At 38.8% G+C, this 27,349-nt stretch overlaps 1 protein-coding gene across 1 annotated transcript; it reads left to right on the top strand.

The window, feature by feature from the left end:
- The first annotated feature begins 1,057 nt into the window (after positions 1–1,057).
- Positions 1,058–26,781, top strand: CUL4B (cullin 4B). Its single transcript, XM_008493631.2, has 20 exons — positions 1,058–2,090; positions 4,785–4,900; positions 9,507–9,610; positions 10,327–10,396; positions 10,885–10,958; positions 11,937–12,099; positions 12,200–12,289; positions 12,599–12,681; positions 13,812–13,879; positions 15,009–15,127; positions 15,957–16,149; positions 17,254–17,358; positions 17,664–17,774; positions 18,437–18,522; positions 19,327–19,434; positions 19,698–19,811; positions 20,809–20,914; positions 20,998–21,170; positions 21,693–21,845; positions 23,023–26,781. Exons 1-20 carry the CDS (start codon positions 1,559–1,561, stop codon positions 23,116–23,118), a joined length of 2,664 nt encoding a protein of 887 aa, XP_008491853.1. The 5' UTR covers positions 1,058–1,558; the 3' UTR covers positions 23,119–26,781.
- The last annotated feature ends 568 nt before the right edge of the window (positions 26,782–27,349 follow it).

The raw sequence follows: 27,349 nt of genomic DNA, 5'->3' as shown, positions 1-27,349 counted from the left end.
CAAACACGCACCAGAAAAACCTCAGGAAAATCACATTCCTGTCTCCATGAACCACAGGTCCTGTCAGGACAAGTCAAGGGCGTCTTTTCCTACCAAACCCAGGGCTGCCCAGAGCCTTCCCGCAGGCAGGCAGGGGGATTCTCACCTGGAGCCCCCGGAGAATTCCCTGCTGGGGAAAAAAACCCAAAAACCTGGGTGCTGCTTTTGCTTTTCCTGCAGCTGTTTCTCAGCAGCGCTCGATTCCCAGCTCGCGTTTCCTGTCTAAAAAATACACCAAAAAACGACACACGAAGGGACGAAAGGCACCGCTTCGATTTTTGCTTCCTAAAGTTTAAAAGAAACAAAAAAAAAAAAAAAAACCAAAAAAACCCAGCCCTCGGCGTTGGCCCCACGTAAACCCAAACACGTTAAAATCCCACGGAAAAGCGGACACCAGGCGATTGTTTATAGCTAAAAGCAGGGAAAAAAACCAAAGTCCTTTCAGGAGAAGCGGAGAGGCCGCAGCCTCCAGCCCGGGAACGCCTGGAGCCCCCGGGTCCCGCCTCACCCCGGGTCACCCCGGGACGGACGCAGAACTCCGGTTCCGGGCGCGTCCCTGCCCCGCAGCACCGGCACCACCCGGGGAACCCATCGGAGTATCCGAACCGAGCGGACCCGAACAGAGCGGACCCAGACCCTCGCCCCCGGCCCCTCCCGTTCCCGCCACGCGGAGAGCGGCGGCCACGCCCCCTTCCCGCGGGCGGTACCATGAGCGGTACCGGGGGGGGGTGGGAGGGGGAACGGGCAGCGCGCACTCGGGCGTGGGTTTACGCGGGTTTGCGTGAGTGTGCGTGAACCTGCGTGGGTTTGCGTGGGCCCGCAAGCAGCCGCGTTGCACCGCAGCGCTTCCGGGCGTGCGCGCCCCAGCATGCCCCGCGAGCGGATGTGCCGCCATCTTTAGGCTCCCTCTCTGCCGTGTATTGACAATAACAAGCCCCGGGCCGGGCCGTCCCCCCTCGGGAAGAGAGCAGCGGAGGCAGAGAGGGGGGAGGCGGGAGGCCGAGGAGAGAGAGAAAGAGGGGCGGCGGGGGAGAGCGGGAGGCGTGTGGGGCGAGGGGCTGGAGCCGAGGCGTGAGGGAGCCGCGCTCAGCCCTCCCCACTGGTGCTCGGCGGAGGCGAAGCGGCCGGAGCGGGAGGAGAGCGGAAGGAGAAGCGGGGGGAGCGGGGAGCCCCGGGGAGAGGCCGGTGCTGGAGAGAAGAGCTGAAAAGAAGCTGGTGGGTGGCGAAAGGCGGGAGTGAAGACGCTGTGCTGAGGAAAGAGGGGAAGCAGGAGAGCAGAGGCGAAAGGCGAGAAGAGGCAAAGTACTGAAGAAAAGGGAGAGAGCGAATCCTTCGAGAAAGAAGAAAGCGAAGGAGAGGGGACACCGAAGGACTCCACTGATGAGAGAGAGTTGAAGGACCCCCCTCCTCCCCTCCCGAGAGACCCCGAGCAGAGACTGACTCTCGAACTCTCTCTCTTTGCTCCTTGGTCACACCACAAGGATTTGATGCCCCTCAGCCTGTTCACTTCTGTGTGTTCATGTTTCCCACAGGTTTCTCTTCCCCCAACCCCCCAGCTGCAGCCCAGGAGGTCAGACCTGCCACTGATGGTAACACCAGCAGCAGTGCCTCCTGCAAGAAAAGAAAGTTAAATAACAGCAGCAACAGCAACTCTGAAAGAGAAGAATTCGATTCCATCTCTTCCTGTGCCTCTTCTCCTTCCAAAAACACCTCCTCGTCATCTTCCTCCATCATTACCACCTCCTCCTGCTCCTCCTCAGGGGTTGCCTCCTCCAACCATCACCTCCAGAAGAAGCTGCGCTTTGAGGACTCCGTGGATTTTATTGGACTCGATGTGAAGATGGCTGAAGAGTCGTCTTCTTCCTCCTCTCCTGCTGCTTCTTCTCAACAGCAGCACCAACAACAGCTCAAAAATAAAAGCCTTTTAATTTCCTCAGTGGCTGTGGGGCACCATGCAAATGGGCTGACCAAAGCTGCCTCCTCTACTGTTTCCAGTTTCGCCAACAGTAAACCTGGCTCTGCTAAGAAATTAGTGATCAAGAACTTTAAAGGTAACAGGCCATAATTTCTCACAACCCGATGCTCAGCTTAGTGTTTTGTTTTCAAGACTAAAGCTTTCAAATAGCTCCGAGTTTTTACAGGAAATGCTTTCCCGTGGTGAACGCTTCTCTGCTTTGGTAAAGAGGGAATAATGGGGTTTGGTGCATCTTTGCCCAGTTGTGTCGATATCCTGAGCTTACACTTTATTGCTTGGGGTTGTTTTTCCTACTTCTTTCACTCTTGTGTCTTGTGAAGGCCTTAATGTGTATGGTAGACAGAAGGTTTTGCTCTGGAGGTTTGTGAATTGCTTTTCTTCAAGCTTTTAATTTGTTCATCTCGGTTCAGGGCTTAGTAAATATTTTAACCCAGTTTATTGTAAGTCTTTGCATATCATGCATTTTATTTTTTTTTTTTACATTTGGCCTAAATCTATACCTCTTGCCTCTGTCCATGTTGTCTGTTTATAGGTTAATCTGCCTGTGCTTAGTTGTAGATGTTGAAACTAAGGTGATTATCAGGCTATTATCACAGATTTCCTTTCTAGCTTTTCCACTTGCCTTTAAAGCAGGTAGTTCAGATTTTTGCTGAGTGTTTTTCTTGTAATATCCTTCATGTGTTTTTTATTATTTAACTCTTAAATGTCTTTTCTCTGTCATAACATGCTCTCACTTTACAAGCTTACCTTATTTTACCAATAGTCTCAAAAGATGTGTTTGAGACTTGTGAGTATTGCCACCAGAGACCAATGGAAGCAGAGAAAGGAAACTTTTTGGTTGTGGTGCTGTTTCATTTTCTAGTAAACAAAAATACAGATTGGTGTTGGCAGAAAGCTTAGCTTAAAGTTCTGTCCTTTTTAATTTTTGCCCTATAAAGACAGGGAAATTGTGGACTTTTCTTATTCCTGGCTGTCTTCTAAAATAGTCAGATGGCTTTTCTTGAGGTTTTTGTTTTGTTTTGGGGGTTGGGAGGGGTTAAAAGTATTACTGACATGAAAATCAATTTCTAGATATACAGTTGATACAAATGTTCCGTAGAGAGAAAGCAGGATGTAAGGTCTAGGATTGGTTTAGGCACTGGAATATTTTATAGCAATTCATGGTCACGGTGTAACATTTGGCTTTCAAGTACTCCTACTTCTCAAAAATGTTCTCCACCCATCACTTCACCATTTCATTTGATTATTTCAACGTTTCTACATAGTGAGAAATAAGTGCCAATCTTGTGTTGCTTGTATACTGCTTTCTTTGAGGCAAACCAACTTTTCATGTTCCAGAGACTGGTGAGATGTCCTGGGTTGCATGGATCTGTGAATTTCTTTGCTTATGAATTGGTATTTGAATCACTTCCTCCAAAACAATGTCCCAAGACTCTGCCATGCTTTGCATTTATTCTCAGATGCTAAACTCTCTTAACAACCTGAAGATTATTTTCTTAACTTACTGTGATAACAATAACATCCTCTCCAACTTAAATAACTTCCTAAAATCCAGAACCCTGGCAGTTACCTCTGAGCAGTGCACTCAGGAGTTGCTGTTGGGAGCAGCCAAGTCCTTCTTGTCCTTAGTGGACTCTCCAGATTGTCATGATACAGCTTTTATGTCAGGATATTGCTGATATTTGAAGAGGAATGAATGATTTGGAGGGCAGAAAACTCCTGCTCCTCTTTGTTATTTCTAGAGAAATCATAAAACTTTACAATTTAATTTTTTTTTAACCTTTGGCTACATAGAAGTTAATTTTATTGGTGTACAAACTCTGGGCCAGTTTCAGCTGTTGGTGGCATGCATGTGACTTCCTCCCTGGATTTTCTCCTCCCTCCTTCTCCATTTGGGAATGTGCTTATTAGAACACAAGTAATCATTTTAGCTGGTTATGAGAAAACAGATTTTGGGGTTTTTAAATCCTGCTATTCTGAGGCTATGACTTGAGGAAGCTCTCTCAGACTTGTAAATGCAGACACTGCACAGCAGGGGCATCTGGGAAGAAAGGACTGAAAAAAATCATGTAGAGAGTCAAATCTGCAAAACTTGAGCTGTATGAACAGTAAAGGAGAGCTTAATTCTTAACAATCCATGGCCAAACCCAGGGGATACATAACTGGATTACTTTAAAATAGGAAGGTTTTCCTTGTGGCCTTAGAGCCTGTATTATCATTACAATATTTCTGTGCTTGTTTCTTGAGGGTTTTTCCCAAACTATTAATATATAGCATATTAATAACTATTAATATGGAGGAGAATTAATGAGCAGTAAATCTTTAAAAAAGTAAATTAAAAAAAAAAGTTGGACACAACTTATCTTTTAATCCATTATTTTCAGCTTCTATGTTCCCTTTCTTTTAGCTGTGTTGTCCTGGTAGTTAAAAAGAATGTAATGAAGACATAGATCATTCTTGCTGATTTTTAGCCTTTTATCCCTTCCTGAGCTCCTCAGGCAGCATGTTGTGCTTTATGTGAGTTGCACCTCATGGGCTGTAGATGCTGTGATGTGTACGTGGAGAGCAGTGCTGAATTTTTACAGATTTCAAACCTAAATAAGATAACTGCTTTTACACCAGTGCTTCCTTCTTGTCCAAGTATAAATTAAAGTCCAGAGCACCAGCCCATTCCTCTTTCCTCACAAAGCTGCAATTTAATTTCTGTGAAAGGTAAAGGTTTTGACTATTTTTAAATGCTTTCTCAATCTCTGTACCATTTCTTCTAAAGATAAACCCAAATTGCCTGAAAACTACACAGATGAAACCTGGCAAAAACTGAAAGAAGCTGTAGAAGCTATCCAGAACAGTACTTCAATTAAGTACAATCTAGAGGAGCTCTATCAGGTAAGTGCTTTAAGTAAAATCAGTGGGGTAAGTTTTTTGGTTTCCTTGTTGGTTTTCTTTTTGCTTAATAAGCTTTTGGTACAGTGATAAGGATGTGACATTTTGCTTGATAGCTGCATTGAAAAACACCTCATGGAATTGCAGTTTCTCAGATTTTGAAATCAGTGAAGATTTCACAAGGCCTAAAATTCAACCTATTTTTTTCTTTTTTTACTTTCTGAGACATAATCCAACATTATTCTTGCAACAGTTCACAGGAATTAAATAAGGCAAAGAGATGTAGTTCTTTACTGTTTGGGGTTTTATGGTGTACACCTGCTAAAGGAGAGATGTGAAATCCTAAAACATTGGTGTTTGAGTGATTAAAATATGCTGTATATGAAAATATAATCCCTTTTCTGGAGACAATATTTGTTTATGATTGAGGATCTTAAATAATTTAAAACCTGAAACTTTCTATTTGATTTCTTAAAACCAAATAGATTACAATTTTCCCTCATTTGTTGTCTTATTTTCATTTGAGAGCAGTTTTTCCATCACTCAGCATTCTTCCCTCTTCTAACAACAGAGAATCAAAGTTTAATCCCAGCAACAGCTCTGATTGTTTTCTGTAAATGTTTCAGGAAGTGATCAGACTGAACTGCATTTCCTAAGTTGCTTTATAATCTCCACATCTGCTTTTTCAGCTGAATGGGTTGGGGAGACCTTTCCCCCTTCTCACCTTTTCCCTACTGACATCGTGGTACTTGTGGTTTTAGAGGCCTAGCAACTGCACTGCTTAATATTAATAAGCACTTAGACTTTTTACTCTACTTTTAAAGCCTTTGTTACCTGTCTAGTTGCTTGATCTGTTAATCTGTGTGTATATATAGCCTTCTCTCCAACTGTTTTTCCTTTCTTTTTTTCCCTTGGTCTCCCCTTTTCAATAAAAGTAATTTTGGTATGGCTGATTTCTGAGAAAAACTGGAGAGAAAAATCCTGTGTGCACAGAGTTTGGGGACAGATTTAGGGAAATTGCCATTCCTTGTGGAACCAAGAACCTCATGGGACAAGTTCCTCAGTCCAGTGCAGTTTTAAGCTCATTATAGTCTTTTGTTATGTTCAATTACTCTAAAAATAGCTTTCTTTAGCAGTTTGTCATGATAATGTGTAGTATTGTTAAAGTAACAATAGTATTGTTACTCTATCAAAACTTAGTGAAACTAAACAAATTACAGTCCACTGTGTTGGCTGGGATTGTACATTACTTGAGACTGAACAGTAGTGCAAATAACTGTTAATTAAATACTTGAAGGATATCCAGAGCTATTTAATTATACAAAGTTCAGTTGAAAGAAAGCCTTGCTAGTGGTTCCCAGTTACCACTTAGATTTCTGCTCACTTTCAGCACGGGCTTAATTTAACAGTGCATGTGGTCAGAAAAAAAAACCATGTTTGTTTTCTTTAAAATATCAGTTTTAACATTGTAGCAACTTCTATACTTTTCAATGAAATAGATTGCAGTCAATTTTTTTTTTCTTCTTTTAAAAATCCAAAAATAAATTGCTTTAAAATAGGAATCCCTGGTGTTTTTAAATGCTAAAACTAATGTCATTTCTGAACAGCTGCTTGGTAAATGGATCTGATGCCAAACATGGCAGACACCTTTATCCAAGCATAGAGGGGAACTGCAAAAGAATCTGCAGAAGTTCTGTCACACACCTCAAATTAAGAGACTTCTTTTTTTAAATGGAGTTAAACCTCTGGAATTTGGTTTAGCTTTTGCCTGTGTTAGAAAATCTGACTGAGGACTCATTTTGAGCCTTTTTTTCTTGGTGTGACACTAGCTTTGTATTTTCTTTGTTCCTCCTCAGCAAGAGGAATGATGCATGTCTTTTGAGTAGCTGAAGTGCTACAGAATTAGAAGCTTCTCTATTAAGATAATTTTCCTTAGATTAGTACCAAAAAATAGAGATCTAGATCTTTGATACCAGCTCCTACTTTGTTTTTTTGTTAATCAGAGTTAAATACTTCTGGGAAGTTCTGGTTTTCTTTAATCAGGGCTGTGTTCAGTACTTTTTCCCCAGCACACAAACCCAGGTAGAGCTGCTGCAATTAAAAAAAAAACAAAAACACCCACCCCTGCAAGAATGTATGCTTCACAAAAGAGACCTGATGCTTTGCCTTCAGATGTTCTGACCATCTTTGGGTCACAGATTCCCTGATCAGAAAGCTTTATTCCCTTAATTCAGAAAAGGATAAATTGTGATCCCCTGAGGTTCTGGGAATTTTTGATACCATTCTCACTGTGTAACACCAGTAATTACATTTGCAGTAGTAGTGTTTTGCTCCAGAGAACAAATCTGAGGAAAAGCTTTTGTATTTGTGTGTGTAGAAAGTTCAACTGAGCAGAATTCCTAAATTAAAATTACAATATTCCTGTGGGTGTTTGCAGTAAAAATGCAGTTTAGGACTTGATGTTCAAACTTAATTACTAGCAAAGTGCTTAACACTTTGGAATTTGTGATACATGTGCACAGCTTGATAGGGACACTGTGTAAAAGTGTCAATACATTAACTTGTTTCAATAAGAGTTAATGGTATCTGTTTGTCTGCAGTGCAGAGGGTAATTCTTTTAAGGATCTGGAACAGCATGTTTGGATAGTACTTGTTTTGATAGACAGTAGTTATGAAAATGTTGGTGTTTGAGATGGATGAACTGACCAGAAATACATCAAAATGGCCCCTGCTCTCCTAGGCTGGAGGCTGCCTGTGTGATGCAGGTGCCTAACACGTTTTATTCAAAGCATTCATCTTCCCAGTTCTCAGTTTGGCTTCCCCAAAGTAAGTGGGAGAAAAGAAGGAATCAATTGATTGCACTTGCTGAAGGTCTGATAAGGCTCTTCAAGCTTAATGTTTTCCATCCCCTTTTTCTTCTGAAATCAAAGCAGCAGTTGTTGCCTGTTGTGCTGCAGTTTCAGTCTGAGCCTGACCTTGCAGGTGCAGAACTGAGTTGAACCTCCTCTGAATAGTGAACAGCAGAATATGTTTTCCTGTCACAGGATTCTGTTTGGTTGGGGTTTCTGTAGTGCTAAGGCAGAGACTTGAGTTTGTTGCCATTTCCAAATATTAAGATACATACTTAAGTGGTAGTTCTGGCTTTCTTAATAATCATCATTCAGGCCTGTTTTAGTTTTAATTTGCATACTCACTGTCTTGCTACATCTGTTGGTTTCTGACACTTTTGCAGGTTTGGTTTTCTTTTGTTGCTGTGTGGGGTGGTTTTGTTGTGGGGTTTTGGTGGTGGTGTGGGGTTTTTTTAACTCCTCTGTGTCCTAGAGCCTGCATTAGCTTCAGTGCACTTGCTCTGGAAGTTATTTACTGTTATACTGAGAATTATTACTGTTGATATTCTAGGATAAAAGGAGGAGCTCCTTGTTCAGCTGTTTTGATTGCTGCTGTGCTTTTAGTGGTGGCTGCTTACTGTTTGCCTTTGGCTTCTGTTTGGACTGTTGGGAAATACTCTGGGGGACTTCAGTGTGATGGAGATCTGCTTTTTGTACTTCTGAGCTGCATCATCCCTGCATGGTTCCCTGTGGTTGCTGGGAACACACTTTATCTTCCAGTCCTTTTTTCTTTTCTCTCCTATGAGTTGGTTGTACTGTCAACTGAAGTATTTCCCATTAAAAAAACAAACAAACCACAAAACTGAGAGGCATTAGTTGAAAATCATATATATATACCTCCCCTCTCTGGTTTCTACACATGTTTTACAGAAAAATCACATATTATATCTTCACCAATCTACCACAAGTTAAAGCTGTTCAGTTGCTTTCCAAGTCTGGGCAATGAGTTTAAATTTTGGAGAAGTCTTGAGTTACACTTGGGAATGTAAGGATGCTGTTTGTTTGATCAGTCTCCACAACTCATCACCATGAAGTTTGGCTTCTTTCTGTGAAGCACAGTAATGATGCTAACACTTGATTATGGTCTAGAAATCTGCAATTTGTTGCTGTAAACATTTGGAATGTACTCACACTACTAAAAACTCTTCAGGATTTATAACTGAAGTTATTCAGGCAAGAGGTTGATAGATGGAGATCCATGTAAATATGTATATGATGTGGATGTGTTTTAAGGGATGAGGGAAGCTACAAAAAGAGAACAACACTAGCTGTGCTTTTCTGCTAATATCAGTATGACTTGCAGAGCACAGCAGTTAATAAAATCAAGACCTTAAGTGGCTGCTTTGAAGTATGAAAGCCAGCAAGCTGCTGAAGCTTATTAAAGTAACATCCTTGTTCTGAGAGATGCAAGCCCTGCAGTTCAGGAGACATCAGTACTGCTCCTGAAACTGATAAACTGGTCAGGAGATGCCCTACCTTGGGCTATTGCTACCATTGTAGTGCCATATGTAGTGCTTGGTGATTCACATGCAGTTTTTAAGTGTTGCAATTAAAGTGATTTTTCAGTGAGAAGCAGAATTCCATGGTTAGGTTTTATGTTATGTTGTTGTAGGTTTTTTGGGTTTGGTTTGTTTTATTTTGGGGGGGTGGGGTCCTTTTCCTTGTAAAACCACATCAGAATATGAACAGATTTTTTTAGTATCTGTTTCTCTTCACTTCAGGCTGTTGAAAATCTCTGCTCCTACAAGATTTCTGCAAACTTGTACAAACAATTGAGACAGATCTGTGAAGACCACATTAAAGCACAAATCCACCAATTCAGAGAATATCCTTTTTTTAGCTGTTGACAAACCAAAATGTTTTACCTGCCAGTATGTAGTGATGGATTCCTTCAACCTGTTCATGACAGCAGGCCATGGTAATCTGAATTCCCAGTTTTTGCATAAGTTGGTCTGTTTTCATTTTTCATGGGGCCTCAGAAAACCCTACTACTTCTTTTATGGCTGTAATCATCTGAAAAGATTATGAGAAAGTTTCATTGTTACTTAGGAAGCACTTTGCCATCTTACAAAACCTTGTGTTAAACTTGCAGCAAGGTTTTAAAAAGCTGTGGTGTCTGAATCACTTCAGGCTTTTTTATACTCTGCTCCTGCCATGCTCAGGTAAACAGAAGAGTTTTCCAAAAAGTAGTTCTTGTTTTCTTATTGAAACATGCTAGTGGTCTGGCAGCATACAATGTAAGTGGCTCTGGGGATCAAAATGTTTTATTTTCATTAGTTTTGAGTTGCATTGGATAAAGATTCTGTTAGGTGAGTATTATGTGGTACTAAAAGTGTGCAGTGAACTGAATACAAGTTAAATTTCAAGAACAAAGTTTTTCTCTTAAGGTTATTTCATAACAGGAGCTGAAATTGTAGTATCTTTTGGGGAGTAGGTGAGTTTGTTGTGCTCTCTCCTAAGTGTTTTTTAAAAATAATAACGTTGGTTTGTTTCACTGCTAACACTACCTATTAATCATAATTTTCTTAACAATTTCTTCATGGATTCATTGGATAGTGTCCTTTTTCTAAAGAAAATAGACAAATGTTGGCAAGATCACTGCAGACAAATGGTAAGTTTTTTATCCTTTTAAAGAAAACCAGTTGTCTTCTTAGTCTGTGTCTTGCTTAACTTCATTCCTTTACAACATCCTGTGCTTCCAAGATGTTGTCCTAAATTTGTGAGGCTTTGCCATGAATTAAAATCCTATCATGTTTGTTAGAAAACAAGCCTTGAAAATACTTGTACATAGTGTGTTTCTTGACACATTGGTCAGATCTTGGACACCCTACCCCCCCCCCCCCCAACTGTTGTTTGTATGCAAAGCTTTCTCTTTACATCTATCATAAAAGGATGGATTCTTTTACACAGGGAGGTGTTAAATGTCCCAGTGATCATCTCACTGAGACTGGCAGAATATTTCAAATAAATCAACACTGTCCATGAAAGCACTGCCTGAAAGCTGTCAGTGGGATATTTTTGTTGTTTAACATTATTTGTGTTGCTCTTCAATTTCAAGAGTAAAATGATTGTGGCTTTTTTTATTCCTTCTCATAACAGATAATGATTAGAAGTATCTTTTTGTTCTTGGATCGAACTTACGTACTTCAGAATTCAATGCTGCCATCTATTTGGTAAGGGCACAAAGAATAAAATTATTAGGGGGTGTATTTGAATTATTGCCTATATCTGTGATTTTTTGGGGTTCTTTTAAATATAAATTTTATAGTGACCTGTCAAGTAGATGGTGAATGGACACATGCTTGCTGCAAAGGGAGATATCACTTTTGATTGCTGTGGATTTAGTGCTGATTTTTCTACAATAGCTGTGATAGCCAATTGCAGCTAATACCAATCTCCATTTTGCACAGTGAAAGGAAAGGGCCTGTTCAACAACTGAAGTGTGAGGGTTTGAGTTGCTCAGTTACTGGCTCTAACATGCATAGTATTCAATGTTCTGTAAGTATTTTAGGAAGAAAAAGTTGTTAAATAAAAGCAAGTTACTCTCTTTTGGGTTCAAGCACTCCACCACCACCTCCCCAATATTTTAATAATTTTTAGCAAGAGCCTTACAGTGTCTTTGGCTGTAGATGAACCACTTGGAAGGTCCTGGCTCTTCCTAAAAGCACTGAGAGATACACAGTTTCACATTCATGAAAGAATTTAACTGGGTTGCCCAAAACAGAGATCTTTCACATCACTGAGTTCTTATGCTCTGCCTAAGAATCAGAGATCAGAAAATCATGGACAAAAAAGAATATTAACTATGGAATTGGGACCCAGGCTGACATCTTTTTCTTGTGAAGGCTGCTATTCCATTTCCATCATCCTGCTAACCAAATGAAAAATAAAGTTGCTCCAAAAGTTGAGTGATTGCTTAGGAAAAAATAGGTGCCTTGGTCTTTAAAATCTCTAGTGCTGATGCTTTGTTCTGGCTTACTTTAGTGTTTGTGTTTGTTCATCTCAAGTGATTTGGGGGCAGAGGAATGAGGAATTTGAGGAATGCTGATTATTTATTGTCCTCTGTGCACTCTGGATCAAATTTAATTAATAGAGAATATTTGAGGTTGATTCTTACACAGTTTATTGAACTGTCTGTATTTTGTTTCTAGGGACATGGGGCTAGAATTGTTCAGAACTCATATAATCAGTGATCAGAAGGTTCAGAACAAAACCATTGATGGCATTCTGCTGCTGATTGAGAGAGAGAGAAACGGGGAGGCTATTGATAGGAGTTTACTGCGAAGCCTTCTAAGCATGCTCTCTGACTTGCAGGTGAGTCAACTTGTTTCACCTTTAAACCACTAAACAGCCCAGATTCTTATTTCATGCTCAGTAAGCTTTAGCCTGGGTTGTTGTTGCATTGTTTCCCCAGATTTATCAAGACTCTTTCGAGCACAGATTCTTGGAAGAGACAAACCGCCTGTATGCAGCAGAGGGACAGAGGCTTATGCAGGAACGAGAGGTATTTTAAATGTTTAACAATTGTCATTACACCTAATGGTGCAGCCAGGGAGAGGAACTATTTTCCTGCGTTGCTACAGGGCAATAATGTGACCTTGATGTTTTATAGTACTCTGAAAAAGCAAATTCATAAGCAGTTGCCTTCAGTCACCGTGCTAATGATTTCTGCTTAAAACTGGAGATGCTGCTGTCAAACCATTGCTGGCTTTGCTTTTTCCTTTTTTCCTCTCTTGTTTGCTTTTTGGGTTTTTTTCTTTTTTTGGTTGGTTTGTTTGGGGTTTTAACTTACAAACTACTCTGCCATTTTCAGGTTCCAGAATATCTTCACCATGTCAACAAACGCTTGGAAGAAGAAGCAGACAGGATAATCACATATTTAGATCAGAGCACACAGTAAGTGCAGTCTCTCTTTACTTGGTGTGGTTAGCTGTTTGCCTCTTGTTCTGTTGAGAACCATCTTATAGCTACAAGTTATTTCAGTCATTCACTCAAATGCTTTTCACTTCCCACAGTTTCTTGTTTACAGTGAAGCACTGACTTGGCTCACACAGCTAATATCCTTTTCTGCTAAGCCACTAGGTATTTTTGACAGAAATGTTGTTGGGCATTTGATTGGAGAAAAACAGGCTGCCATCCCAGTCCAAGCATCTTTCATGCTGAAATGCAATTAATTGCCTGTCATCCTACCTGAAAAAGACAGGACCTGTGACAGAGAACTCTCAAGCTAAAGGCTCTGAACATTTACCTTAAAATATTTGCCTGTTTTTTATGGGATCTGGGAAACTACTGAATAACATCAGTCCTCAATCTTTTCTACTTAGAGGCAGGATTTCCTCAAATGCAGTCAAGTGGAGCTATGGAGACTACAGCTGGTAGGGTGGGAGAAATGTTCTCCTCACATAAAGCCATGTCTCAGAGAAAATGTAGGTCACTGATAAAACAAAACTCTTTGAGCAAGTGGTATCAGCTTCTTGAAGAGCAGCTTATAGAGGATCTGTCTGAGAGGAAGGTGTTTTGTTGCCACTGTCATACATTTTTGGTTCCTTTCTGTTTCAGCTGTTAAAAACATTCAGCTTGTTTAGTGGCTTCCTTCTTCTGTGCCATTATTAATGGCCAACTCCCTATTTTATTTTAAAACCTCATAACTCATGTAGTGAGATTTTTCTTCTACCTAGTTTGTCTCCCAAAACATGAATCTCCTCTCACAAAGGCAGCAAAAGGTTTATTCCTTGACAAACCTTTGCCCAGTTTCTTCACTGTTGGAATCACTGTCTGTCTGCCTATAGGTCTTGTAGTACAGGCTTATTGTGTGAATTAAATCCTCAGTCAGCAAACAAAAAAAATGATTGCTTACTGAGGAGGAAAAAGGATAAATACCTGTATAATCATTTCAGGTCCTTGGCCACAGATAATTAGAGCACTCCAAATGACAATTGTTGTTACCATAATCTCGAGAAAAAAATAAAAATTAAACCTGTTAATAATGGAAAAAGGAAAAGTAATTCTAAATGTTTTTTCTATAGGAAGCCACTAATTGCTACTGTAGAAAAGCAACTTCTAGGTGAACATTTAACAGCCATTCTTCAGAAAGGTAATCTTGCTTCTTTATAGAAATGTTTCTAATTACTGCTACGGGGCTTTCAGTTCTTGTGCCAAAACAAAGTGAGAGGTTGAGGTGCTGGGGGAGGACACAAACTGCAGCAGTCTTTAACACCTTCTGCTACTCAGTTCATGAAATAGAATTGGCCATTTTGCAAGAGGGCAAGTACCATTCTCCTTGTCAGAGGTAAGGAGATGCAGCAAAGAAAAAGGGGAGACTAGAACAGAGAACTTAAGGTCAGTGTGTTAAATAACATTTTGAAGGCTTTTGAAGATTCAGAGGTAGAGGAGTAGCCTTTGAATTATGGCTGTACCAGAAAGTGGAAACATCACTCACAAAAAGAATTTTGTTTTAAAAATTTAGTACAATTTGAGCAACAAAATACATTGCCTCAGTTCTGCAGTAGTCACTAATGAGTCAGGTGATCCTCTGTTGCTCTGAGGGATAGCCTGGAAATAGGGATGGGTGCAGTAAGAGTTGAAAAATAAAATTATAAAGTTTTAACTAGCCAGATTCTGGGTGAAGCAGGTATATGAGCACCTTCCTGCACATCTGTGAGAAACTCTTCAGTATCAAGTTTGCAATATTTACCCATCTACTTTCTTAGAACTTTGCTGTGGAGCATCAGGCCTTCTCTGCCAGAAAGCTAAAAAAGTGAAAGATTATAAGTATTTCTTGAAGCTACTTGCCTTCAAACATCTCTAAAACTTATTTTACATCTGGAATTGAGACGTGGAGCTCTGTCTTGCCAAGCAACCTGCAGAACAGTCGAGTGTAAAGTGTCCAAATCTTTAGGGAAGAGTAAAGCAGAAGTGAGCAAAGGTGTTGTGATAAGTTCGTTATGTAAAGTACATGTAGCCTAAAATATCCAGTACAATACCAATTTTTTAAGGCTTGAGCCTGCTCAGATAGCCATTCTGTGTCTCACTGTTAAATTAAAGGTATTAGGGTTTAAATAAAGTATTAAATGAAGGTATTAAAAGTATTTAAAATAAAAATAAAAAATAAAAAACCAAACCGCTACTAATTGCTTGATGAAAAATAGCAGCTTTAAAGAGGTTTCTTTCTTGTTCTTTGAATTGTTTAGGTTTTAATTTCTATTGGAATTCTTTCATTGCAGGCTTAAACCACCTTCTGGATGAAAATCGAATTCAAGACCTTTCCCTTCTGTATCAGTTGTTCAGTCGTGTGCGAGGTGGAGTTCAGGTTCTCTTGCAACACTGGATTGAGTACATAAAGGTACTGTTTATAGAACTCTGGAACAGCTGCCATCATTGTACAGATGGGGTCACACACAGATATTTGAGCCATTTCTATAAACTGTTGGGGTTTTTTTAGAATTTAAAGACTGCTCACTGATAAACCTGTTTTTAATGGGCATCTTTTGACCCCAGACTAGTAAAAGTACAGTCACTGTACTAGCCCTAGAGAAGAAAGTACTGACAATTCAGTTGAAGTGCTGAACTCCAAATTAATGTGGAATTTATCTTCCTTATAGTTAGTTATTGGGGACAACTATATTTTTCTATCAGGCATTTAGGTAATGGCCAAACATTTCTGTCTTCTCTCTGATGAAATTTTCTGTCATAAAAAGTGGTAGCTTAAGTTACCAATCAACAGAAGTTCAAGGAGCACTCGAATATCACATAAGATGTTTCATCTTATTGCTCAGTGGAAATGCTGTCACAGAAATCATGGTTTTTGTGAAGGAAGGCTTTGTAATGGCATAGTACTGTTAAATAAAATGAAGTTGAGTGGGAGCTTTGCCTATGTAAAACTGGAGGATATAGGTGTGTAAAGAGAACATGGTAATTTTGTCATGCTTGAGTTGATTTCTTCAGACAAAACTTCTGAATTTGATAATTTATGCATAGATTGGTTTATTTACCAACATACAAGGTGCAGGAATTATCTAGTGAATCCTTTATAATGCTATTGCTTTTATTGTGTTAATGGAACTAATACCAATACCAGAAACAAGACATTTCATAACTAACTTAGGCCTTTAGAAGTCTCATTATTTAAATTTGCTATTCAGGCTAATTGAAAGTTATGTTTTATTTTGCAGGCATTTGGTAGCACCATAGTAATTAATCCTGAAAAAGACAAAACCATGGTCCAAGAACTACTTGATTTTAAAGACAAAGTTGACCATATTATTGACGTTTGTTTTCTCAAGAATGAGAAGTTTGTAAATGCCATGAAAGAAGCCTTTGAAACATTCATTAACAAAAGACCAAATAAGCCAGCTGAACTCATAGGTATTTTTCCCTGGTTTCTTCCCCTGTGAGAATTTGGGTGGGGGACAAGAGGGAGCTGCTGATGCAGCTTGCATGTGGGATATGTGGAATTGTGTGTCAAAAGACATTATTTACAAAGCATTTTCAAACAGAGGCTCCACAGTGAATTACTAAGCAACAAAATTGTTTGGTAGGATAGCATTAAACATGAAGAAGCAGCTCTGTTCATGGGTTCACTGGCCAGGCTGTAGAAAAGTGAGGAACTTCAGAATTTGGGCATATCAGCAACTGGCTGATGTCCAGAGGTGAGGCTACAGCTGATGGGCTTTTTCAGAAGCTCAGGTAACTCTGCCACCAGGATATCTTCACAGAGCTGTTGGGGGCTCTGTGTTAGTACCTGTATTTTAATATCTGAAAGTTGAGAGATCAGGATGTGCTGTAACTCTTGTTATGGGAACTGAGCCTCTCCAGTTTGCAAAGAATATTGTTTACAGATTGTATGTTACAGGCCTGGCTCTCTGAGCTTTGGAACACCTTAATCATTACCCCACACAGTAAATAATACCTGCTTGGCAATCTGTTGTGCTGTTGGGCTTGTGGGGTGATGCTTTCTGCCCTCCTATTTTTAAAATTAATTTACTAACTGTAGTGTGCTTACCAAACCATTTGAAATTAAATCAGAGTAATCTGCTAGAGAAAGTCAGCAGGGGAGTCAACACATTTAAATAACTGGTTTACATATTTTTCTTCTGATATTTTTGTCTCTATTATAGTACTGTAAATCTGTAGCAATAGTGACTTTTTACTTGGTGATCATGATGTGGACCAGGATTTTTTATATATTAATTTTTTTTAAAGTTGTGTATGCAAATCCAGTTAAGATTACAGTTAATTATGCAGCAGTTTCTTATCTGAAAAAAAGGGAGTGGGCTATAATGTTTTTATAACTTTAAAGCTTTTATGAGAATTGATCAAGCTAACTGTGATGGATCTGATTTGAAGGTAATTTCAGGATCCTTTACATTTCCAAAATGTATCACAATTTTAGATTTTAAAATATAAAGTTATTGTTTTGTTGTGATAACAAGCACAAGCTAAACTTTTAATTCCTCAACGCTCTTTTAGCTAAATATGTAGATTCAAAGCTTCGTGCAGGCAACAAAGAAGCTACTGATGAAGAACTTGAAAAAATGCTGGATAAAATTATGATCATATTTAGATTCATATATGGTAAGTATTGAGGGTTCTGTGGGGATACAGTTGTTTAATCAGTAGCATAAAGGTATTTTGAATTATTTTTTTCAGTCACATTTTCAAGTGTTCATTCTGTGTAGATGCATTTTGCTGGTGTAGTGCTGTTTAACTAATTTGTGTGTTAAAATGTAAGTAACAAGACCTGACTTGTAATCTGTGGGAATCTTGATGCAAAGGCCCTTGTTAGCTTCCTGAGCTTGGAGCTGGGCCTCTTGTAGGTAATGTTTCAACCAACAACCAACCAGTGATTTGTGATCATTGTCAAATCTCATCTCTTACAGGAAAAGATGTCTTTGAGGCCTTTTATAAGAAAGATCTAGCAAAGAGACTATTAGTTGGGAAGAGTGCATCAGTAGATGCTGAAAAATCTATGCTTTCCAAACTGAAACATGGTAAGTTTATTTCTTTTAAAAGTAGTCATTTTAACAGGCTTTCCCAGAAGTGCTCTGTGTATTTCCCCTTTTCCATGAGGAAAAAAACCTCATGTGCAAGTTTTGAATGACTTGTGGGTCTTGAAGGGAGTAATTTGCTTTTATTTTTGTAATTATAGCATCAATAGCCAAAAAACAAACCCAGAAGCATAAAGAGCACAGAGGATCTTGGCCTGTGGAATAGTTGAGGTTCCCTGCTGCATAGATCAGTGATGTGCTCAGAAAACTTGAGGATGATTTCTTGTTCATTCTGTGTAAGGTCTGAAATATGAAGCTGCCAGCCAGCAGTTGTCTGGTCTGGTCTTCAGTGTTTCTCAGGATGGAGTCTTTGGGTGGCAAAAGTAAAATTTTTAGAACTTGATCTTGTTCTGCCATTGAGACAGCTTGAAAGGACCCTGGTAGGGATTAGAATTTTCTGAGTCAGTGGAGTCCTACTCATGCTAGGCTGCTCAGTCACATCCACGAGGAAAAACAAGTGGGTTGCAAGAGAGCTGCCACATTAAATCTTGTGTCCCTTCTTGTTTACCTTATTCTGTATCTTAATTAGAATCCAGGCCTTTATGTAAGAAAACATGCTGAAATAGGTCATTTTGTTAATCTTGTTAATATCTTCTCTTTTATAGAATGTGGAGCTGCTTTTACTAGCAAACTTGAAGGAATGTTTAAAGATATGGAGCTTTCAAAAGACATAATGATACAATTTAAACAGGTACTGTGGGAAACCTCCATTTACTTGTTCTTTTAAATGTACTGTTCCTAGAAAGCCTGTGCCCCCTCCTCAGGCTATCTTCAGATGTTGAGCATTTGTATTGCAACTGAGTAAAGTGCAAACACTTTTTGAATTATTCCAGCTGTCTGCAACCTTCTTTTCAGTACAGAGAAAAAGACTTTGTAGATGGTTGCCTACAAAAGGAGTAGACAAATGCTCAGCTGGGAAAACAATACTGAAAGTCAGTCAAGAGTCTGGTTTTTAATTCTGTGCTGTTGGTGCTTTTGAAAATTTTACTCAATTTCTCATGAAGAGCAAAAACCTGAAACAAGAAGGCAATTAAAAACCAGCCCAAACACCCACAGTAATGAAAGAGCTTATAAACATTATAGCTTAATTAACATTGTAAACTTATAAAACATTTTAAGACTAGTTGTAAAACATTTTAACACCACAATATTCTGATGGGCTGGCTTGTAAGTTTTTGCCTGGTGGTTCTCTAATGTTTTGATTACAAGCAAATTTTACCTTTTTTTCCTCCATTCACAGATAGATACAGCTTCACATCAGCCTGCTTACAACACTTCTTTTCTGATTTTTTCCATTATGGAAGTGCCTTTAGAACTCCAGAAAGGTGTTTTTTCTTGTCCTAATTTTATTGTGCATAACAATTTATAGAGCAAAGTCATTGCAAAGTCATTTTTCTTCTGTGCTCTCGTAGTGCCTGTTCTAACTTCTCACTTCTACCTAAATTGTGTTTAGTAAACATGGCTTTATTTCAGTGTACTTTGTTTCTTTCTGCAGTATATGCAAAATCAGAATGTACCTGGCAACATTGAGCTAACAGTGAATATACTGACCATGGGTTATTGGCCAACCTACGTGCCTATGGAGGTCCATCTGCCCCCAGAGGTGAGGAATGTTCATGTGTTACACCAAGCATCAGGCTGTCAGTAATGCTTGCTCCTATCAAGTGCAGGTTGCTTTTAAATAGGCATATAATCTCTAGAAAAAAATCCAGAAGTGTCTTTTTTTAAATAAAATTTGTCTTCCTTTTTTGCAATCTCCCTTCATCTTCCAAGATTTTATTTAAGGCTTTTTTGACTGTGGAGGAGGTAAGGATGCTTTTCAAGTAGAAACTGTGATTGGGGTTTAATTTTTTTTTTTTTTTTTAGATGGTAAAGCTTCAGGAGATTTTCAAGACCTTTTATTTAGGGAAACACAGTGGTAGGAAACTCCAGTGGCAGTCAACACTGGGACACTGTGTGCTAAAAGCAGAATTCAAAGAGGTGAGTGTGTTGCTTCTCTTACCCTCTTGCTTTGCTGATTCCAAGTCTGGGTTTTACCTTAGGGATATACTGGGAAGCTTCTTTGTGCTGTGATGGAAAACCTAGGACTGTTTTTGCAATTACTTTTAACTTTTGACCTCTTGCTATCATTTCTGAGTTGGTAGTTTCTGAAACAGATGTATTAAAGTTGATGATTTATGTATTGGTGGGGGAGAAAAAAAAATTTTAGTTACTGCCTGGGGAAAATACCCAGTGGGTTTAGTTCCATGTTGAAAATGGGACTGATTTCTATAGTAAGATTTTAAAAAATTAGTATTAAAATTAGAAAATAAGATTTTAAAAATATATTTAAAAAAAAGGCAGGCCATGTTCCACTGATTACTTTATCTGACATCATTAAACCTCTTTACAGTAAACTTTTCACTAGTGAAATAAAGAAAAGTTTTGGATTGTACAAAAAAGTGGATTTTAAAGGGTTTCCAATTGTTCCCCTTCAGCATTTCCTCACAGGCACAAATATATTTCAAGAAAGTTTGTCTTGGATTATCAGTTCTATTTTTCAGGAAAATGTTAATGGTAGAACAAGTATTACTGGGCTTGGCTATTTCAAAGATTCTGTAGCTCATAATACCCCGTTTCTTAATATTTTTCTTACACTTAAAGTTCTTTCCAATTACAATTTTAAGCACTCATTGCTTTGAGATTCATCTGCAGTTTGTTGATGCATATATTGGATGATTTTTTGTCACTGGATATAACAGTTTCACCTTCTAACCTTTAGTATCTTTTGTATTTAATAGCAAACACAAGATGACCAGTAATTATTATTCTTTCATATTCCTAAATGAATAAAATAATTGCATCATAATTTACATACAAGAATGACTTGTTCCTTCCTCTCTGTCTCACCTCTACCCCAACCTACCCCCTCTCCAACCCCCCTAAAAAAAAATGACAAAAAAACCTTACTGATTTCTGTTTATTTCCCTTGTGACAGGGCAAAAAAGAACTTCAGGTCTCCTTGTTCCAGACACTGGTGCTGCTAATGTTTAATGAAGGAGAGGAGTTCAGTTTAGAGGAGATAAAGCAAGCCACTGGGATAGGTTGGTATTGAAAACAGCTGATTACTTCCAAGAGTTCTTACTAAAAAAAAAACCCAAACTTAAACAACTTGTTTCTGCTTCAGAGGATGGAGAGCTGAGAAGGACACTTCAATCTCTGGCTTGTGGCAAAGCCAGAGTACTGACTAAAAGCCCCAAAGGCAAAGATGTGGAAGACGGTGATAAATTCACATGTAATGATGATTTCAGACATAAACTCTTCAGGATAAAGATCAACCAAATTCAGATGAAAGAAACGGTATCTTGGTTTTTAATTCTCTGGGGTTTAAATCCATGTGTGTCTTGTTGCCTGCCCATTGACAATGTTTTTTAGCCTGCATTGTAACATACATACTGGTAACTTTTACAAAATTACACGTATCATTTGGGTGAGAGCACTTAATGCCTACCCTGCAGATTTAAATGTTTGCATCCCTACTAACTGGGACATCAGAGATGCAAAATGTCTCTAAATAAGGTTGGTGCAGAGAAGTTCCAGTTAGTGAATGTACTTTTTCACCCTTTATCACTCCCTGAAGCTTTAATGGTTGGTTTGTGAACACAGAACCAAGTTAACAGTGTGTTCCCCCTGACAGCCATCCAGTGTAAAATCTGTGCAAAGATTTAAATTCCTTTTTTAGAGAAAATCTTCAAATTTGCGAAGATTTCTATCAGGTGTTTGACAGCAGATAATTTAGACCAAGATTGGTCTTTAGAGATACAAAGAGCTGTTTTGACAGTTCTGTTGTTTTCATTAGAACTTTTCTAAATGGAACTTTAGGTGGAGGAACAGGCAAGCACTACAGAGAGGGTGTTCCAGGACAGGCAGTACCAGATCGACGCCGCCATCGTACGGATCATGAAGATGCGCAAGACACTGAGTCACAACCTGCTGGTGTCAGAGGTTTACAACCAGCTAAAATTCCCAGTAAAGGTATAGTACTGGGTTTATTTCTTCTAAACTTCATTCCTACCTTTGATATTCCCTGGCCTGTCCTCTGTTAAAACAGTGCTTCTGTCTAAACATGCCTGTTTTTTACTCTTAGGAAGGGCAAATACTCACTTTCAGGGATTTTTTAAAGTGCCAGTTGCATGAATTTATCTGAATGTTACCTTGGGGTTTTAGTAAGTTCATACAACCTATTCCTGAAGGTGTTCAAAACCAGGGGTTGTTAGCACAGTAACTGTGAAGCCAGCTCTCCTTTTGTGCTGTTCATCATGCATTTAAGTGTTCTGGTAATGTGTTCCCAGGGACAAAGTGAAAATGATCCACGTATAAGATGCATTATTGCTTTTTATTCTTAATTTGGTTGATATATTTTATAAAATTAGTAACTAAAAGGCGTACAGGTTTTTTCCCAGGTGTTATTTTAGTTAGTATACAGGTACACACATACTTATGGAATGAAAGTTAGATATTGGGGCATGTCTCAAAGTTTAAAAGCCCACAGTTGCAGTATGAAATGAGCAGCTTGCTTGTCATGTACAAAAGGAAATGGATTTTCCTTGGGTTCAAATAACACAGTGCTTACTGCCAGTGGAAATGTAAAAAAAAAAATAAAAAAGGTGCTGCCATCTCATTCTGATTTGTTGCAATGTTAAGTTCCTCCTCTTAAGTACTGCATAAACTGCAGCTGGGCTTTGCAGGTTTATAAAAGATTTTTTAAATGCTTTTTCTCACTCCTTACCATGAGGCATTTCTATGAAGTTCTTTTACCCAGCAAAATCACAAGGTACCCAAACTGTTGCAGACCTCACTGGCATTGAGGTGAAATGAAACTTGCACCATCTTTTACCAGATGAGGCAGAAATAGAAACAACTTGGTCCATAATGCAGGAATGGCAGAGTAGGATTCCGTTTAAAGAGCAGCAAATATCTTTCCCTGCTATAAAAATCTGTGTTTATCTGCAGGTGACAAGCTGATTTTATAACTTCTTTAGCCAGTTAATACATTGCAGATTTTAGCAGTTTGCATTAAGAGCTGTTGTTTTTTTCTCAAACTGTGATTTCTGTTTCCTCAGCTATCTGAAACAGCATAGATGTTTGCCTTCAGTAAAAGATCTGAGAAACCCTGCAAAGTAATAATGCTGTCATCTGCTTTATTTTACAGCCTGCTGACCTTAAGAAGAGAATAGAATCCTTAATTGACAGGGACTACATGGAAAGAGATAAAGAAAACCCGAATCAGTACAACTATATTGCATAAACATATGTTGGCCTTTGTTTTACTGCACAATTGGTGTCCTACACAGTTGCCAGTGGATAAGCTAGCCTGTTGATCCCATTAATTGACTTTTTATACTACCGATGATTGAATGAAACAGTGTAACAGAAAAGTATAGTAGAGTGGACTTCTTTCAGTGGTTAACATGCCCATTTAAAGAGCACTATTTACATTTTAAGAAGAATGCTGTTGAACTCTTTGCATGTTATTTAGTAAGATGTGCAGAAAACTGAAAGAAAGTTCCTGGTCTTTGTGATTCCATTTGTCTCTGGGTCTGGAGAGGAGTCCCTTGATACATGACAGATGTCGTTCACACCTTTAAATGGAAACAGAAGGTTAATTAATATAAGAAAATAGCCTTTAAAATGCTTAAACTGCATGCAAACTTTTAATTTACTGTACAGGATGCGTTTCAGTTAGTAACATACCATTGGTTTTGGTTGATGCCCACACTTGGATTTTTTCCCTTGAGGGAGGGAAAAAAGGGAATGAGCCAAGTTATTGCTGATCTAATGGAAAATATTCTTGGTTGCAGTTAAGACAAAAATGGTACCAGTGTATAATGATGTATAAAGTTTGCAGTGTGGGCATGTATACTGTATATACAAACACCATTCTTAAATAATTGCTACAACGAAACAAGTTCAGATTAGATTTATATGGCTTGCCTATAAGACTTAGTGCACACCTTTGGGAATTACAAGCATAAAAACAGCCATAATGGAAAAAGTGACAGTTTTTACTAGTCATGGGTAGGAGGCCTTCACCTCTTGGCAGCAATATTCTAGAGAAGAGAATCTATTTACAGATATCTATGAGAAGCCACACTGTTCTTGTGGTAAAGCTGTAAGAACAGAAATTACAAATGGATTTTAAATACTTGTTTTGCTTTGCAACACTCTAAACTTGAACTAACCTCAAGGTTTAGACAGGGCAACTCCTCTAAGACTGCCCTGCTTTGGATTGCTTTAACTTAAAGCTTTAAGAACTCAGCCCTAGATGTGGCAGGCCTCCTAGAACCCAGAAGCCTACCTCTCATACAGAAAGTTAAGTATTGCTACAAGGCATCTAAACTATATTTTCTTAGATGACCAGAGAGCATTCTTTGCATCTTTATAAGACATGGGAGAATAAGTCACTTGAATGTAGAGCTTTGTTTCAACAAAATGCATTTTTTATTGCTATAGCAGCATGTGCCAGGAATATATGGGAAAAAAAGTGACTGCAGAAAAGGCAAATCCTCCACATCAGTTCTTCCTTACCCAGCCAGGCTTTGGACCTGCCATCAGCTGTGTTGCAGAGCACAGTGAAAAACCTCATCCTCTTTCAGGCACTGGTAGTCCTGGGGAATACCAGATACTTCTTGAAAGCAAGATGTTTCTTTCCTTTAATGGCAGTGTAACTTAGCTCTCTATGATCTGTAACTGTTATCACTGTGATCCCTTATTCAGGGGTGTGCATGTGGGTGAGAGGGGGGGAGGGTGTCTTTTGTACTGGACACATCCCATCCTTACTGCTCTTTTGATCTACTGCTTTACTCCCCTATTTTTTCCAGCTGTGTTTTCTCTCAGGCTCTTTATATGCAGTCCTCAGCTGACAGATGGAGCAGATTTTTTTTTTTTCTCCTACATTACTTGCTGTCACCCTTTACTAACCATCAAACAGCTCTTTGTGATCAGCAGAAAATCTGCCTTATCCTTGACACTATTCTAGCATAACCACTGGTAGACATCCAGGACCACCCTTGCCTCTGTGAGAAAAATACTAACATAGAGTTTTCTGGTAAGAAGCTTGAAGACTGCTCCTACAAATCTTTAAATATTAGTTCAAATGGAGATCCACTGGGGAGGAAAGAATGCCCCCCCTAAAAAAAACTTCTGTATTTTGCATTCAGTGTTCTTTTTTCTGTTATGTTTTGTCTGTTTAGCCAATAAAAGATTCCTTTTTGAAAAAGTGTTTTGGAGAAGGAGCATAAAACTTTACTCTATGGGAGACAGGAGATGATGAGTGTCACACTGAGCTGGTTCCAGTCAGTCTGTTGTAGCATATAAATCTAACACCACTATGTCTTTAAAATACCTATTCTGGTAAAATCCTCCCTCATTAGACAAGTGTGTTGTATTCAGTCAAACTAACTGCAGAGGTCTGGAGTTCTGTTTAATTTCTCTCATCCATTTCAGTAACAGAAATGCAGAAACTACTCTATAGAGAAAATGTCCTTAAATCTCATCAGACTTCCACGATCTGAGGCAGACCCTAAGTGGCAATCTAGTTAAAGCAACCCAAAGAATGGACTTTGAGAACCCTGGCTAGGCCAAGACAGGGAGTGAGAGAGGGGAGGGGAGAAGAGAAGGCTGCTTCTTGTATCTTCATGAGTTTTCCCCAAGAACTTGCTCATCTCTTCTGCTAAGGTCTTGCTCATTCCTGGTTTATGACAAAGCTGCAGCCAAGATTTTTTGTCCAGCCGTACAACTCTGCAACTTCTTGCTGGGATCATGTGCCTGCCTATTGAGCCATATATATCTCTGTATGGAAAAAAAAAGTGGGCTTGGACCACAACTCATCTGGCTAGAACACAGCTTGTCTGTTTGGCCACACATTTTTAATCTTGACTCTTGCATGCAGTTTATAGCACCTTGTTCATAAGAAATTGCAGTTTATTCTTAGAAATATATATTTTAGGTTTTTTAATCTTTATACCCATAAATGGACTATTTTTTTGTCTTGGCTGGTTTAAAAAGTGACCATTTTGTTTAAATGCTGTAATTGCAAATGTGTTGTAAACGTTGTTTTGTTCTATAGTTTACACAAAGGTGCCAAAGTAAATAGTTAATAAAAAAAAAAACAAACCTTAGCAAATCGTTAAGTTGCGTTAGCTGTTCTTCAGATTTTGGTCTCTGCTCTTTTTTTTTCCCTTTTTTGTTTTTTTTTTCTTTTTTGTCAGTCTCTCATTTTTCCTAGACATATCATTTGCCCTAATGCTTTCTTAAAAAAAAAAAAAAAAGTGCATCTAAAGAAATGTTCAGATACCAATTTTTAGTGATTTCATATAGTAGAAAGAATTATTTTCTTTGAAACGTTACACTAAAATTGTAAGAGTACAGCAGCATTCAAAAATGTAATATACTTTTTGTACAACAGTTCTTCAGAGTATGTCTGGAGTGAAGGAAAAAACTAACCCTGTTACTTTTCAGAAGCCTCTTCACTTGGCTACCAGAATATGAAATTGTGCTTTTTCACTGCATCAAAAAGTTATAGTTTATGCAGACTTGCAAACAGGGCATGTATCACCCTTGCATCCTTCGATGCAAAAAGCAGCAAAATCTTTTTTATGTTTCATAAGTCTGATATGGGTACAGAGAGTCTTTCTTAAGTTGGTAAATAATGTAAATACATGTCCTTTCAGAGAGTGAGTCTGTTATCTAGGTATTTTGTGTCATTTAATAAATATTAAACAGTTTTGTGTTGATAAACTCTTGTGTGTAAAATGCCTTCTTACTCAAAAGTTCTGTATGTTGGGCTTACTGATGTTTGTTGCTTCTTTAAATTCTTTAGCTTGTGCTTTGATAGCAAAATACCTGTTTGCTACTTAAATATAAGTAGTTCCTTCTTCATTCAGTCATTAAAATCCCTTGAGTTTTCTAAGTGGCTTCCATTCCTGAATTATTATTTTTATTATTAAGTCTTCTACCAGGTTATTGGAGGGGAAGGAGATAAACATCCTCACAAACTCTGAATCAGGATTAGAAGGTAGAGAAGTGCCAGAAATGGTACAAGAACACCCAAGGTGGTGGCTTGTTACTCACAGAGGAGGCTCCTCTCTTGCTGTACAGTTATTCACTGCCTCCCACTATAGTCCAAGTTTTTGTGGCTCTGGTACAGTTACTGAGGAACAAAGGCATCTAAATGCATGGGTTGTTTTTTCTAATAACAATTCATCCTTAAAGAGAATGTTTCCTCCTCCTGTGTTCTCCACAGTCCTACAGAATTTTGCAGTAAAAAAAAAATTAAAAAATAATTAAATCTGACAGTGGAGCAGTAAATACTTCTGAGAGGAAGTGCAGTCTGCATTATCTCATGATAACAAGAGCAACTGGTGCTGAATTTAAGATGGTGGCTTTAGATTTGAGAGGGGGGGATGTCCCTTAAAGAGGCAAGGGGTTGTGGATGTACCTTTTGGTATATAGAAAATAACACCTCAACACTTGAGTTG

Source organism: Calypte anna, chromosome 4 (genome assembly GCF_003957555.1).
Source record: "Calypte anna isolate BGI_N300 chromosome 4, bCalAnn1_v1.p, whole genome shotgun sequence".
Classification (NCBI taxonomy): Eukaryota; Metazoa; Chordata; class Aves; order Apodiformes; family Trochilidae; genus Calypte; species Calypte anna.
This window is presented reverse-complemented; position numbering and strand designations above follow the sequence as displayed.

What these genes read in the sequence shown, in the direction of transcription:
- CUL4B (XM_008493631.2), top strand. Translation starts at nt 1,559, where the DNA reads ATGTTTCCCACAGGTTTCTCTTCCCCCAACCCCCCAGCTGCAGCCCAG. An exon ending in GCATGCTCTCTGACTTGCAG is followed by an intron (nt 12,100 to 12,199) that starts GTGAGTCAACTT and finishes TTGTTTCCCCAG; the next exon opens with ATTTATCAAGACTCTTTCGA. An exon ending in GCTTTCCAAACTGAAACATG is followed by an intron (nt 17,775 to 18,436) that starts GTAAGTTTATTT and finishes TCTCTTTTATAG; the next exon opens with AATGTGGAGCTGCTTTTACT.